The sequence below is a fragment of the Leptodactylus fuscus genome, chromosome 1 (assembly GCF_031893055.1).
Source record: "Leptodactylus fuscus isolate aLepFus1 chromosome 1, aLepFus1.hap2, whole genome shotgun sequence".
Taxonomy (NCBI): domain Eukaryota; kingdom Metazoa; phylum Chordata; class Amphibia; order Anura; family Leptodactylidae; genus Leptodactylus; species Leptodactylus fuscus.
The window spans coordinates 183147154-183164187 of NC_134265.1; the positions used below are offsets into that span (position 1 = coordinate 183147154).

The window sequence follows — 17034 nt, forward strand, 5'->3', positions numbered from 1 at the left end:
ATTTTTTACACGTGTAAAAAATGCACCAGAAAACACGTTATTTGATGCGTTTTTTTACACATGTAAAAAATGTCATTGAAGTCAATGGGTCTTATTTTTACACATGTATTCTGCCAAAATGAGCGCATGTTTACTTCGTGTGAATAGACCCGACAGTTTTTGTTTTGATAGGTTATCAATAACCATGAATGTAGGAACTATATATGGCCTGGCAATTACAAGAACCTAGCCATGATTTCCTAACTGTGGCCAAGCAATAACACAAAAGCAGCGTATGCACAACAAGGTAGACCAGCCACAATAAAGTTTCCATTTTTTTTATTTACAGAGAATAAAGTGCAACATGTGTCCTTTTTTTCCCTTGTTAAGGAAGCAGCCTTGTTTTTATCTAAACATTAGTATCAATGTAGATGGATACCCTAACACATGAGAACAATGGACTTCAAAGCAACAAAATAAAAGTAGCCTCCCTTAACCGTTCTGAAAAAAAAGGATGACACCAGCCATATGTGACAGTTTTCATGACCTATATAGCTACGTTTTTTTCACTGAAAATACACCTCATTATATTACAGAAATGCTGAAAGTGCAATATGAATATTTGTAAAGCAGCTCATGTATGGAGCACTTCAACAGGGCTAAAATTGCAAGTGCCTGGCACTGATATCATTGGTGAAGCCCTGAATAGAAGAAATCCTGGTTGTGATCACACAGCATTGTACTTTAGCACTGGCAGCTAGTCACCTAGCAGACAACACGAGCATGCCCGACATCCTGCCTGCTTACTGCTCCTTAGGCAGAGCCATGAAGGGGGCATCAACAATGTCATCAGAGGCATGGGCATGTCGGAGAAATAGCACGAAAACTTGAAATGGAGAGAAGTGTAACCCAGACTCCCCGGACCACTCCTTGTAGCTGCCATTGACCTCAATGCTGATACATGTAACCATAGTAATATCACTGTGTAGCTCTAAAGAGCAGGTGATAAACCCAGAAGAGCGAAAAAGCGCGATGTAATCGCTCCATAAAATAAGCCGCGTCTGTAGCTTTCTTATGCAAGCGTGTTTTTTTTTTCCTGGTGTCGCTTTCTGCTGTTTGCTGCAGCGTTTGCTTGCTCAGATTGCAATACCGCCCTGTGACCACAAGAGGCAGCAGCGTCAATGTCTTTTTTTTTTTTTTTTTTTTTTATTTCAGTGCCTTTTTTTTCCCTCCATGGTTTCTCCTCCTCGCTCTTGTGAGTAACTTGGCGTTTGGTCTCAGCAGCTTCCACACGTTTCCTATACAGAGAGCGCTCAGATTCTCTGCCTCCATTAAGGACACCTCGAGCTGCTCTTTTGCTCTGCAACCTCCCACCCCCTCCCTTTGAAACTTTTATTTCTCGGCTGGATCACCTAGAAAAGCAGCCAGGACGGGGGGAGACAGATCTATCATACAGCCATAGACCAGAGAGCGGGGGACGAACGACTCAAGAGAAAAGCAAGAAGATGGACATGAAAAAGAGAATTCACCTGGAGCTCAGGAACAGGACGCCGTCTGATGTAAGCTCATCTTTCTATTAATCCCCCCGCGATGTGATCGCGCATCCCTTGTCATGGCTCACACGGTATATAGACGGTGACTTGGCCACACTGGCCACCACATGGGCTCCTCACTGCACTTTAGCCCACTTTATGTCACCTGGCACTTCATTGCCATTGCCCACCACAATGCTAAACTTTGCGCCTATGTGATGCCCCTATAGCCTGGAAGGTGATCATTCAGAGTGAGTTTGTTGTCTGTAGGGAAAGGAGGAGGAGGAAGGGATGGCGTTATGGAAAATTAGATTTAGATGGATGGTTTCATTGGTTTTCAGACTTTTAAGTTCCTGTTTTTTTCTACTCTTTCACACTCTCTTTAGCTGCCAGACCGGTAGCCATGTTTTGCATTCACGCATTACCTGACCGCCCTGCCAGGTTGTAAGAGTGTTGGTAATGGTGAGGAGTTGGAGGCTTGTTCCACCCTGGCATGGGAGGAAGTGCAGCACTTTAGTGGAGAGTTAGAAGGACATGCCCCTGGTTTAGGCTGTGCTGGACTATGGCAATAAAATGAAGCTCCATAGTCGTGTGACGGGGCAGCCTGCACACTGGAGACACCGCCGGCTGCCTATTGTGCCCGCACACAGGGCTGGACGGACGGAAAGTCGACTGGAAAGTTGCTGCTGCTGTTCCCTACAAATAGATAAATGCCATCACGTGACTCCGGTATAATGAGGGCAGCATTGTTATCTGTGAGGTAATATGGCACCGCTTGTACTGGCATTATACATAACCCGCAGCTAGTTCCCCGACCGGACGCCCCCATTGTGTAGCCCCCGGCACGGCCCTGTTGATGTTCGCATGCAGCGGCCAGTATACAGTAGCAGTGCCCACACTACAGCACCACATAGTACTGAATGGCCGTGGTGTCATTACATTGCAGCAGCCCTAGTTATAGATCTCCTCACAAATAGCCGAGTACGTGGCTGTTTTCTATGTGTGAGTAGTTACCAGCTCGGTAATATGGAAATGCAATGGAGAAAAAGAAGAAAATACAGATCTAGTCAGCGAGTCCGGGCGACATGTTCCCCTCCTCCTCTTCCTCCTCAGCTAGTCGGGCGGGAAAGCGCAGCAGAGCAGAGGGGGAGGAGGATGTGAGGCTCTTATTCACACACACATATACAGTACACAGAAATAAATCCATTATCCGTACTAAAGTGCAGAACACATCCCCGCCCAGGGAGACGCAGCGCTTGCTGTGCGTTATGTCGGGGTATTCCAGCATTCCCCCAGCCTGGCAATGTCAGAGGAGGAGACATCGCCATGTTGTCCTGTCGTCTTCCTCTTCGCTCACGCTCTCCATGTTGAGTATGTCGTACTGTCGGCGCTCTCCTTCTCTGGTGACAGCTGCAGTGCCCGCCTTCCACCCTCCATTTTGCCCCGTTCAGTGTGTGTGTGTGTATGTGTCCCCGGCATGGCGCTGCTCGGGCATTGGTGTCATTTGCTTCGACGTTTCCAGTGCATTTTGGCTGTCTTCCTCCTCAGCTTCTCCTTCCCTCCCCCCTCGGTGCCTTTGTCTGCTATCTGCCTTGTTTTAAAGGTGTAATCTCCCTTCTTGCTGAACAGTCACTTAGACACCCCCCATAGCCCAATACTTGAATACTTGTACAATGTGTATTTTCTTATATGTTTGACTGAAAGACGTGCACTGTGTATAGAGAGCTCTCCTGTATACCACCCTCAGTGACCTAGTATTGTAGATGCCAGTCACCCCTTACCATCGCTATTGTATAAAGGATACATGATCTAATTCACATTTTATTATTGATTGACCAAACCTGCCAATGCTGATAGCACAATGAGGACTGTCATCACTTAACCATTTTGTTTATAGGTGAATTGAATTGGTCAAGGTCACACGACTTGCTGTGGTTTACCTGCTTTCCAATAGAATGTCCTAAATTCCCATAGACGGTGCCTGATATAAAATTAAAAAGAAAATCCATGTTTATTTGTTACATGATATTGTTATAATAGAAAGTATAGCATTCCTATTAATGTCAGTTAGGATTCTATCACTATATGCTATGTCATGGAGAGGTTAAAACCCTCCCCGTGTAATTATACTATCCCGATTGACATTGCAATGAGCCTCAGTGAAGCACTTGCAGGTTACAAAGTGGCTTTCCACACTATTGGAACTGTCACAATGACACAAGAAGGAAGAAAAATAAGAAGTTCCTTTTTCTGGACTAGCAATGCTTCTGGATGTCTCATTGAAGTTATAAAATATCTTGTCAGATTTAGTTAAAAACTGACACAAAGAAGATATTTTATCAATCCTTATACTATTGTGGCGTAGAGGGATAATATTGTGGGGCATTTCTGGTGCAAAGCATTTTTTGGCACTAAACATGCTCCAAAACTCCTGTTCTGTGTTTCACTCAAATAAGGGGGGGGGGGGGGGGGGGGCATCTTGTCCTGACCTATTCATTATAAGTCACACCGATTTCTAACTGGCATAAATCCCCATTCTGCCACACAGGAGTGTCCCTGGTTGATGAAGAGCCCGGAGACTCTTCATAAATGAGCTGTGGCCTCTGCCTGTCAGGGATTTTATTAGGACTGGTATACAAAATACCAGTTTTAATACATCTGCCCCAATGGATTTGAGCATGTTTGTAGATCGTCATAGTGAGTCATTTTTAAACAAGCAGTTTTCTTGTTTTGTTTTTTTAATACTGATAAACTATCCAAAGGACAGGTCATCAGTACCTGCTAGGTGGGGTTCGACAACCCAATCCTGCATCCAGTTGCCTTCACAGACCAGGTTATTGTAGTTCTGTACCACCTCCTTGACTTCTCAACATAGAAAGAGCGGAGATTTTAATGAATCTTTGGCAAGTTCTACGAAAGCTTTTCCCAAAAAACTATATCAATGTAAGGATGGGTTCACACTATCTTTGTTAATGTCTGTTATTGTCATAATCTCCCATAGGTTCAAGGCTCAATCTAATAAAATGGTAAAATAATAATACATTTTTTTTAAAAAAAATACAAAGTTCAAATCACCCCCCCATCCCTAGAATACACATAAAACTAAAGAATTATTATAAAACACATAAACATTAGATATGCGTCCAAAAACGCACGCTCTACTAAGTGATAAAAATATTTTTCATTGACCGTTAACATCGCAGCAGGGGAAAAAAATCAAAAGTGGGGAACCACCATTTTTAACTGTTTCATCTCTGATAAAAATTTGAGCAAAAAGTGACCAAAGCAATATAAATTCCTCATAATGGTATAACTAAAAATTATGTCTCACCCTGCAAAAAAAGGCTCCTTATACATCCCCATACACAGAAAGATAAAAAGTTATGGGTGTCAGAATATGGCAACTTTAAGGGAAAAAAATGTTTGCAAAGTTTTTTGTTTTTTTTTTTTGTTTTTTTTTCGATTTTTGTGGCTCTTAGGCCACATTCAGACAATGGAGATGCAAAATGGCTGTGCAAAGGGTTCATTTTTCATGACCAGCTAGCACTTGAGGGGGACCATTTTTCATTGATCCTCCATATATTACAGTTTATGGAGGGATCCGTGAAAACAGCCAAAATAGGACATGACCTATATTTTGACGGTCTGTGAGAACAAACTGTCAAAATAATGGTCATGAGAATAGCCCCCATTCACTGACAATGAAAATAATGCTGCTGTGTAACATCTGATTTAAAAAAAAAAAATGGATGTCACATGGCCATTAATCACTGTCAAATGAATGTAGCTTTAGCTGTGTCTCAATATGTGAATTACCCTGATGGTAACAAGCCACGCCCCGTTCATCAAAATCAATTGTTCTTTTTCCCAAAGACAGAATTCGGTCTAAAGCTGCCCATGCTAGTAATCTTTAGAATATTATTTTACTGTGTTTTCATGGTAGTTTGGTGTGCAAATTGTACTATATCATCATATAAGCATATGCTGAAACCGCACGCATGTATGCAATTTTCTGATAAACTATCCCCATGCACCAGAAGACTCGTGAAGGTTATACTGAACAGATAAAAGCAACTGACTTTAATAACAATTAATAAAAGTAGTGTGAACCCTCCCTAGTTATACATTTACTTTCATATGACTTGAGGGAAGGTTTGAATCATGTAAATCTGTTATGCTTTATCATTGTAAGGCCTCCTTGACCAGTTTTGAGCATTCTGTACAGTAAGAGATAGTCTGTTCATTGTTTAGTTTAAACACATCTGTTAATTAGGCTCTCTACAGTTAGGTGGGTGGTATGAGACTGTCTGATCCAATCTAGGACCGCCCACCTGACAGTAAATCTAATTGCTATATTGAGTTCTGAAACTATGGGTAAGTTCATACGTAGTTTTTTTGGTATCCACCTCAAAATCCTGACCAAAAAGAAGGCTCCTATTGAAATCAATAGGAGCCGCTCAGGAGTTTTTTCCGGAAGCCGGAAAAAAGAAGCGAGATGCTCATTCTTCAGGCCGAGTCGCCTCGCGATTCGCCTGAAGACACTCCCTCCTCCAGCCTAGGCCCATTCATTGGGCCTGATCCGGAGTGGAGTGCGCAGCTGGATGCCGGTGCAGCTCAAAGGGCTTTCAGTTGCGGCAACCTGGCTTTTGGTCCAGAACCTGAGGCGGCCTCCGCCTTAGGTTCCGGACCACAAATCGCCGTGTGAACTTACCCTAAGTGTAAGTTCACACAGGCTTTTTTGGTCAGAATTTTGAGGCTGTATCTGCCTCAAAATCCTGACCAAAAAGACAGTTCCCATTGAAATCCATGGGAGCTGGTCAGTTCTTTTTTCCAGGAGACGTTTGTTCTGGCTCCCGGAAAAAAGAAGCGACATGCTCATTCTTTCAGGCGAATTCACCTCGCAACATCTGCCTGAAGACACTCCCTCCTGATTAGGCCCATTCATTTAGGCCTAATCCGGAGTGGAGTGCGCTACTTGATGCTGGTGCAGTGGCCTGCACCTCAGGTTCCGGACCAAAAAAACCCCGTGTGAATTTACCCTAACAGCACTGATTGCTCAGGAATGGTGGGGGCTGAAGAAAAATTCAAATTTTTCCATCATTAGTGGAGCAAGGAGGTGGCAGGAGCTGAGCAGTCGTCGCTGGGTTATGTAGTTCCTGCAATCAGTGCCCACACTAATCATGGGCATTAAACCCCTAGAGCCTCAGTCAATTATGTCCAAGGCGCCATTATCTTGGTGATGCATGGGGGATGGTGTTCCATTGCTGTGACTTCCAGGAGCCTGTTGGAGTCATTGTACAAGTTCTGTTGCAGGCTGCTCCTCACCTGTAGATCAAAAGAATGGACATTTCCATAAATTACATAAATAAAAATTTACTTATGACACTGCAAAAAAAAAGTGCCTTATGCAAAAAAAACAATAAATAAATATCTCAGATGTCAGAATGGTATGACTCCCAAGACATTTTGGATTATTATTATTTTTTTATTTTTTTTTAAGGATTTAAACTAAAACAAACAAACAAAAAAACACTGTAAGGGAGCCTTCACACGGAGTTTATGCTCCGCTCATTCTGAATGTAAACTCGTTCAGGATGAGCGGCGTTAAAACAGATCCCATTGATTTCTATGGGTGCCGGCTTGCGCGCGCTACCCATTGAAATCAATGGGAGGCTTTTTTTTTTTTTTTAACCTATAGCTTTCAATGTGATACGCGCATATGCCGGCACCCATAGAAATCAATGGGATCTGTTTTAACACCGCTCATTGTGAACGAGTTTATGTTAGCGTGAACTCCGTGTGAAGGCTCCCTAAATTTGGTATTTATCTTAATCATACTGACCCACAGAATACTGGTAACGTCATTTTGGCTGCGTAGTAAATGCTGTAAAAATGAAGATGGGAGAAGGTTGTGCAAATGCAGTTTTTCTCTAATTTCATCCCATTCTGAATTTTGTTTTCCAGTACATTGTACGCAACATTAAATGTTACCACTATGAAGTACAAGTTTGTCCAGGAAAAAATTAAGCCCTCAAAAGACTCTGTGAATGAAAGATTGAAAAATGGCTGTGACGGAAAGGAGTTACCCCGTATATACTCAAGTATAAGCCGAGGCCCCTAATTTTTACCACAAAAAACTGGGATAACTTATTGACTCGAGTATAAGCCAAGGGGGGAAATGCAGCAGCTACTGGAAAATTTCAAAAATTAAAATGGCCGGAATTTTTGGGTGCTGGGAAAGGGGAGGGGGTGTTTTGGTTGTCTGTTTGCCCCTTCCCTGAGCTTGAGGACTGTTTTTTTTTTTTTTTGTTTGTTTTTTCCCACTTGGAATTCAGCCTGGCTGAATATAGGGTATCTGCAGTGCTCCTATTAATCCCTTCCCGACGGAACAAGAGCACTGCAGATCCCCTATATTCAGTAGACTGGGCACTTTCAGGCACAGGGATACCTAATGTGTTTGTGTTTCACAGTCATTTTCTACTTTTGCATATAGTCTAGGGAAAGGAGGGATTTAGAACTTTTATTTTTTTTAAAGCTTATTTTTTTCCCCCACTATTTTATGGGAGATTCTATACATTAATATTGCGACTGGTCATAGACTGACTCGAGTATAAGCCGAGGGGGGCTTTTTCAGCACAAAAAGTGTGCTGAAAAATCCGGCTTATACTCAAGTATACGGTAATACAGCCTGACACACACAAACCAAAACCTTACACCACTTTAATATTTGGCTGCTGCCTTATTACAGTAAAACTCCAGCAAAATCTGCATGTCTGCATCATACAGTGCAGATATTTTTTCACAACATATTTTCAGTTTGTAAAAACCTTAAGTTGCCTAAAGTCATAAAAATCGCTGCAGAAAAGACTGCGGAGGAAATGCTTCACATTTTTTTCTTCAGCATTTTTGACAGAAAGTTGGCAGAGTTTTCATCTATGGATTTTCTGCCCATTATACCTATATGGAAAACGCCAGCATTTATGTAGGTATCATGTACATGCTGGTGTTTTAAAAAAACACGAGAGTTTATGAAATTGCAGCATTTCCACTATGGATTTTTTTCTGCAATAAAGTCAGCCAGATAGAATTAGCCAGAATCCCATTCACTTTGCAAGTAATATAAAACGCTGCTATTCGCAATGTGGGGTCCCGGCCTAACTTGCATTTTACTTTTGCCCTTTGTGGTTTTTCAGTGCAGAGTGTATAGCTTCAAACAGGAAAAAACTTTTTTGTACAGTCCAAGTTTTTTCCTGTTTGAACTTATTCCAACTGATGAGTATTTGTATCCATGCATCAGCAGCCTTAGATGAGACTTTGCGCCACAATCACATCATTATCGTGAGTGCCCTGTATGTGCATTTTTTTCTTTCTGCTTTTTTTCTACGCAGAATGTATAACACCTTGTTCCTGTCTACTGGTGGTCTTTCTAAGCGATCCAGAGCCTTTTGACTGTGTGCATGCCCTCACATATACACCGCTCCTAACCACTCTTAAAAGCTATGCTAGAACAATTTAAAGGGCGTTTAGATATTCATCAAAACAAGAATTTTGTTTTCTTTCCGATGATGCAAACCTCTTAAACTCTGAAAGCTCGGCAAAATGTGTTTGAGTGTGTTATAGAGGCATATCCAGCAATTCGTGATCTGTCACGAAGAGGCACACTACCCATAATTAACCTCCGGGAGATGTTTTTTTTTTTTTTTTTTTCAAGGACAGTGGGCAAAGCACTTTTATGCCCTCTTGTGGGAAGACTCCGTATTTAATCAGACCACAGCTGTCAACGTTTGTTCTGAATTGAGTTCTAACTGTATGCAAAGTTTTATATAGAAGATCTTCTGAGTGGCTCCTCTGCCACCACATACATTCCACAGATAAGTTAGTATGAATGGCTTGACACATCCCCTTTACATTTAACTTGAAATATACTGCATTTTTGTGGTCTGTCAATGCCAAAACAGAGTAAGGGTGCATTCACACTGAGTAAACGCTAGCTTATTTTGTAGAGTAAAATTACACTTGTAAATTTTGCTATCCCATTGACTTCAATGATATTTTTTTACAAGTGTAAAAAATACGCCTGTAAAAAATACGCCTGTAAAAAATACGCCTGTAAAAATACGCCTGTAAAATGTCATTGAAGTCAATGGGATAGCAAAATTTACAAGTGTAATTTTACTCTACAAAATAAGCTAGCGTTTACTCAGTGTGAATACACCCTAATACACTTTCTGCTACAAGTTTGTATACATCGAGAACTCTCAATTGCAGTTTATGGCCGCGTAAAGGAGAATTAACAGGCTTTTTCTGCCCTTGCGATATTCAAGTTTTTACTTGAAAATGGTGAATGAAACCATAGAAACTGTACCCGAACATAGTGTTTCATCTGTCCTTCGCTTCCCTCAGATATGATTGTATAAGAAAGCTGACAGATTCACTTTAAGGGCTCACTCACACAAACAAGTTTCTCAGCTGAGTTCTATCCATTTTTGTAACTGACCAAGCTCAGACCTATAAAAGTCAATGGGATGATGGGCACATTTTTTTTTTTTTTTTGTAACAGATATGTGTCAGTTTTGAGAAACTCTGTGAATGTTCTACTCCAAACTCTAATTTCTGGACCAGAGACTCCTAATTAAAAGCGTTATGTGGGGAGAAAACAATAGGCATAAATGGATTAAGCAGGGACAATACATACATGTGGAGAAGACATAGTCCAGCCATAATAAAGACTGAGTTTCTGACAAGTTTCTGAAAGTTCCTGCATTCATGGTCATGTCTATTGACCAATGATCAAGACTGTCACCATTAAAAATGGATAGAGAAAATTTCTAAAATGTTGCAAACCAGTACCTGATTGGCACCGCCCCCCACGCCTACCCGAAACAAAACTTGTACAAAGCAACAAAAAAAACACAAAAAATCTTTATTACAAAACTGACAGCAGCAGAAAGGGAATGTATAAACTGAGAGTATGAAGGAAGACACCAGAAGTGACCCCCCCCCCCCTTTCCCCCAATTATAGGAAGGGAAACTGTATATTTTGATTTTGGAGCTCAAATCTAGAAGGTTTTTGGTCACCATGCCACTTTTGCAGAGTCCTTGAAATGCTAATAAAGTGGAATCCCCTGACGCATGCCCCCATTTAGGAAACTGTACCCTTCAAGGAATTTATCCAGGTGGGTAGTTTGGTAGTGAGCGTTTTTACCTCTCCTTGTGTTGAATTATTTTCCAGAAATTAACGTGCAGCTGATGTTTATCAAATTGTGGGTTGCATTTTCTCCTTTAATTCCTTGTGAAAATGAAAAAATTGAGTGTAAAGTAATGTCTATTGGGAGAAAAGTGTTTTTTAAATTGCAATGTTGTTAAAATGTGTGAAATAGTTGTGAAAGATTGGTTCTGTATGCTATCTGACAATGGTCTGGTTGGAGTATGGAGGCCTTGTGGGAAGTGTGTCAATACTACAATTCAGCCCACCAGGGAGCCCCTGCATCCCGTATAACATTGCTGATGCTGAGGTTCACCTGGCAGCTTCATTTTGACTAAATATGTCCGAACTGAAACTGCTATGATCGGAGACTAAACATATATTGAGAGGTAGCTAGTTTTCCTAATGTTTAGGTGTGTGTGTTTGTGTATGTATATATATGTATATATATATATATATATATAATTTTTTTTTTATTTTTATTTTTTTTCTTATATGATGTGTCTGTGTACCAAATGCCAAATAAGCATCCAGAAGGAGTTGTTGTCCTGTCCTGAAGCTTTCTTGTTGTGACTGTAATGACTATGCAAGTGGTTACAATATTACAGTCAACGGAGAAGATTATTGAGTGAGAACTAAGGGTCCATTCACACAGAGTAAACGCATGCTCATTTTGGCAAAATACAAGTGTAAAGAATACACATGTAAAAATAAGACTCCCATTAACTTCAATGACATTTTTTACACGTGTAAAAAACGCAACGTTCGTGCATTTTTTCACGTGTAAAAAATGTCATTGAAGTCAATGGGAGTTTTATTTTTACATGTGTATTCTTTACACTTGTATTTTGCCAAAATGAGCACGCGTTTACTCCGTGTGAACGGACCCTTAGTCTAAAGATGGCTGCTGGGGTTGTAGTTGGCAGGTTAGCTAGGGAAATGGGGAAGGAGAGTGAATGCAGCCCAAGAATTCATAGGATTTGTATTAAAGGCACAGCACAAGAAGATGCAGATGTAAATTTATGCAGAGCATGCCAAGAGCTCCCAGAGAACCCAGAAATCACTCAAAACACTGCTCAAGGTATTTGGGGGTGAAAGGTCTGTTATTAATAGAACTAACAGCCCTTTTTCAAAAACTCATTTTGTGCCTGGAGAACCCCTCTAGGCTGAAGCCCATGTTGCGGAAATGCAGCTCTTTTTGTTGCGTTTTTGAGCCAAAGCCAGGGGTGGATTGAGCAGAAGCTAGAAGTATAAGAACTTCCTATATTTCACATTGCTTTTGTAGCCATTCTTGGCTTTGGTTCAAATAACCCAAGAAAAAAAGCTGACTTTGAGCAACATGGAGCCTCAGCCTTGGCTTGAGAAAGCGCGTGTGCCGGTGCAAAACGGCTGTTGTCCATGCCCTGCATGTCATTCCCCCCTCCCGATTTGTTTTATCTTCACTGTTTAATAAAGGATAATGTTTTTAAGAAAACTCTTCAAGTGGGTGAGTGCCCCCGTTCCTTTTTTTTTTTCTCTTTTTTCGAACATTTCATTTGTTTTCATTTGGGATGTAGAGCACCACACTGGAAGACATTCATGACCGTACCCATAAGCCACATACAACTGCATAGTGTGTATTAGCAGTTGAATTTAAGCGATAGTGCCACTTTTTCTTGGGCTTTTTGCGTTAAGTGGTTAAAGGGGTATTCCCATGTACATAATCATATCTATATTTGTAGATAATTAAAAGTTAAACATTTTTGCAAATATAAGTTATTACAAATTCTGCAGCGTTTTAAAGATTTTCTCTAACTTTCTTAGTGGTGACAGTATTTTATCTTGATCAATTGCCATGGATATGACCACTAATGCAGGAACTTTCTATGGTCTGTGACTTGTCAGGAACCCAGCCATGATGTCCTTATTGTAGCTGGGTTATCAGGCAGGGACACTACATGTATCAGAAGATATCTCGGCCACAATAAGGAAATCATGGCTGAGATTCTGACCTTAGAAAGTTTCTGCATTGGTGGTCATATCCATGGCAACCGATCAAGATAACAGACTGTCACCACTAAGAAAGTTAGAGAAAATCTTTAAAACTCTGCAGAATTTTTAATTACTTACATTTGAAAAAATGTTTAACTTTTAATCATCTACAAATTAAAAAATAATTATGTAGATGGGAATACCCCTTTAACCCCTTAAGGACCAGGCCATGTTTTGGTTTCGCATTTTCGTTTTTCCCTCCTCACATTTCAAGAGCCATAACTTTTTCATTTTTCAGTTCACAGAGTCACATGATGGCTTATTGTTTGCGGGACAAATTGTACTTTGTAATGGCACCATTCAATATGCTGTGCAATGTACTGGGAAGCTGGGAAAAAATTCAGAATGAGGTGCAATTGGAGAAAAAATGCATTTGCGCCATTTTCTTATGGGTTTAATTTAATCATGTTCTAACACCTGTAACTTTTTCATATTTCCATGTATGGAGCTGGTTGTGGTGTCTTTTTATGCGGGACAAGATGACGTTTCTATTGATACCATTTGGGGAAAGATCTGATGGTTTGATCACTTTTTATTCAATTTTTTATAGGAGGCAAAGTGTTGAAAAAAACGCTTTTTGGCTGTTTTTATTTTTTTTGCCGCTACGCCGTTCGCAGTACGGGATAAATGTTTTAATATTCTAATAGTTCGGGCATTTTGGAGCGCGGGGATACCTAATATGTTTATGTTTAATGTTCTTTAATTACTTTTATAGCTAATCTAGGGAAAGGGGGGTGATTTGAACTTTTATATTTTTTTTATTTTTTTTAATACTTTTAAAAACTTTTTTTTTCTTCTGTTACATTTATGATCAGACCCCTTAGGTACCTTGAAACCTAGGGGGTCTGATCGCTCATACTATTCACTGCAATACTACAGTACTGCAGTGAATAGCAGAATCCCAGCACTTCTATTAGACGATGCCTCTGGCATCGTCTAATAGATCTAGTGCAGAGACAAGCCTGGAAGCCTTCAATAGGCTTCCGGCTGTCATAGCAACCGATCACCGCCCTCATGTGACGTTCAGGAGGGCGGCGATCGGGGAAACATGGCGGCGCCCATGCCGCCGGCGCCGTTTACACACTGTGGTCACGTTTGACCGCAGTGTGTAAAGGGTTAACAGCAGCGATCGGCTCGGGCACCGACCGCTGCTGTTATTGGCAGGTCCTGGCTGTATGATACAGCCGGCATCTGCCGTGTATGGAGCGAGCTCAGCGTGTGAGCTCGCTCCATACATCCCCATGCGACCCATGACGTACAGTTACGTCAAGGGTCGCTAAGGGGTTAAGGCCTCATGGAAGGCAACACTTCCTAGTGTTCCTTGTTTGTAACCTCAGTAGAAATAAAGCATTGTTTTTTTTTATAGGTCATGAGTGGCTGGCTAACTGCTTTTTGAAAGGCATATTATTGGCTAGCTGCCATTCAGTAGCCTCTGTCATGGAAACGGAGAAACATGTTTCACAGCAAAAACCACTTCAAATGTATGCTCCAGCTTAATAGTACAAATTTTAATCCTTATAACCCCATTTATACAACCTCAAAACAATAAAAGGGATGCGTAGAGATATTTGTCTAGTGTATTGTTAGAGATGACTGCAGCAGGTGAGTTAGACTTAGCTCTTCACTAGTTCAGGGTTTAGATGCAGAATAATGCTGTGCACATAAACCCTGCATGGTGACACTCTGAAGTCCCTATAAATCTGTAACACAATTCATTGTAACTGCCTACAGTGCCCCCAGGAAGCATTTCCCTATTCTCTCCTAGAATTGTACTTTTGTAAAACAGTATGCAACATGCCGTATTTTCTTTGAAAGCAAAAAACTGAGTGTTGTACTAAGAGTCAGCAATACAGTTGTGTGCATGATGTTTATGCTAGATTTTAAAGAGGACCTTTCATCACCTGCGGCACATGTGGTGTAATACACCGCTAGAAAGCTGATTTCCCATTCTCTGCTTTCCCATTCTGTGCCCCGGGTGAAGAGCTATCGGTACCGGTACCGTAGCTCTTCAGTGTCAGTAGGGCGTTTCTGACAGTCAGTCAGGAACACTGCTCCTCACAGTAGCGCCTATAGCACTGTACTGTGAGAGCAGTGAGGAACTCCCCTTCTGATGATTCCTCACTGTTCAGCGTCATGGCTGGGTGGTAAGCAACACCCCCTCTCACAGTACAGCGCAATAGACGCTACTTTGAGGAAGGGTGTTCCTGACTGACTGTCAGAAACGCCCTTCTGACATTGAAGAGCTATGGTACCGGCACCAATAACTCTTCACCGGGGGCACAGAATGGGAAAGCCGATAGTGCGCTGAATTCAGCTTCTAAATCTTTGAATCTTGGTGGTAAGAAATGATGAACTAGTATTTTCTAAGAGAGTGACTGCACAGGGAATGCCTTCATTAAATGGAGTCTACCACCTCCTTTACAGACTACATTACAGTGATAAACATACCTATAGGTTTCGAGAAAATCAACTATGATATCTCATGATAATGAGGCACTTGGTGCACTGAGGATAGGCCTTCATCTCCAGGAGTACTGCTCAAATAGCATGGGTGATGTCATAGCAGTGGGAGGAGGGTGGTGCAGGCAAGGGGCTGAAGAGCAATATGAGTGCTCAAAGCAGCTGATGGACCACTGCCTCATTTGCATAAATTTTTGAAGTTGGTTTTCTCCAAATCTACAGAAGTGACATACATAACATGCTTTTGCACATGTTTTTAGATTGTGTGCTAAGGTATAAGATTAATTTTATCTTGAATATGGTATGCAAGAAACCATCATTGGCTAATACGTTCCATGATACTTTTGGACTTACAGCATTGAAGCTTGGTTGTGTTGTGTATATCATTTAGCTGCATCATGTACAGTATTTAATGCCTGTTTTTTGCACATAATGGCTTTACTTTCTTTTTGACCTGCAGAGCAGAATTGTGTACACCCTTTAATAAGCCATGTTTCCCTTAAACAGTAACATGTGTTTGTATAACACATTCCTTGCATAGTAAAAGCAAAGGTGTACAATGTTAGTAAGAGAAGGGCTTTCTTACTTTCAGTCAATGCCCCTTTCATAGAACGTAGGGAATTGGCTCCCCTCAGCTCTGAGACACTTGTCAATGCATTTGTTGTAATGCTTGAGGATATATAATTAATGCCTGTTGTTATCTCGCAGGCAACTCTGTGGGTGAATTCTGACTTGACTGTAAATGTGTGGTTAATATCCACATTATTTCTACAATATAATATGATTTATAAAATCTGCAACATGCCCTAAAATCCACAATGTTTTGTTTCCAATATGTTGGAGGGGAATTTGTGAAAATCCTATCCACGTTTGGTGAACTTGACTTGAGTTTGCCAAGACACCCCACTCATGCATTTATTATATGGGTGGCCATTCTTTTAAGTAGCCACCATGTAATGCTACATTTCTCTTGCAGCGTTGGTTGGTTAACCATGCAATTCTAAGCAAAATTAGCGGTTTTTGCAAGTTTCGTGTAGCTTCACCGACAAATGGAAAGCAATTTCCTTTGACAAATTGATAGTTTAGGGAAATACTGCAACTTAATCTCTTGAAATGGAAAATTATTATATATGTTTCTTGCAGTGTTTCTAAATATGTAATCCAGAGCTGTGCAGTTACAAGCGAAAAAAGTTCCTGACTCAGGCTTCAGAACAAAATTATTAAAAAAACATACTATATAATTTTTAATTTTGTATAATTAAATGCAGAACTTCTTGCCTATTTAAATGAATTTAGAAAACTGCAGTTCTATCAAGCTAAGGACCCCTACATAAAACTGATATAGATGAGCCATTTCCTCCAAAGCTTTTCTCTTTCTTAATCCCATCCACACATTGCAGAAAATAACTCTGCAGCGGACATGCTGCCTTTTTCCAAATCACCCTAGTTTTCTGTAAATCACAGCAGAAAAACCAAAATGCTGGCAATTTCTGTGTAAGTGTAATAGAGGCAGAAAGTCCGTAGAAGAAAACTTTGCAGACTTTCTGTGAAAAGAACAGTGATGCGTTTCTGTGTGTGTGTGTGTGGGGGGGGGGGGTCTTTTTGTTGTTTTTTTTGTTTGTTTTCTTTCTTGTGCTTTTGCTGTGGCTCACTACATGGCACTTTAGCCTACAGGAGTTTTGTTTGGTACTTGCTTATTCTGGTTTCCTTCTCATCGTTGTGAAATAGGCTCATTCTCAGGCCTGAGGTATCTCTGTAATAAGGTTTCAGAACTGGACTCATCCTAGCCAATATGCTCAAAAGCAGTAAATGTTTTTTTCCAGCCTC

The 17034-nt window shown here is 40.9% G+C and overlaps 1 protein-coding gene across 3 annotated transcripts in view; it reads left to right on the forward strand.

The window, feature by feature from the left end:
- The first annotated feature begins 1204 nt into the window (after window positions 1-1204).
- The window catches only part of ANP32B (acidic nuclear phosphoprotein 32 family member B), a 40296-nt gene continuing 24466 nt past the window's right edge, over window positions 1205-17034 (forward strand). For all 3 annotated transcript variants that reach the window (XM_075280369.1, XM_075280367.1, XM_075280368.1), the window contains exon 1: window positions 1205-1538. In XM_075280369.1, the coding sequence (XP_075136470.1) occupies window positions 1485-1538 (54 nt within the window). In that variant the 5' untranslated portion in view covers window positions 1205-1484. The remainder of the gene's footprint in view (window positions 1539-17034) is intronic.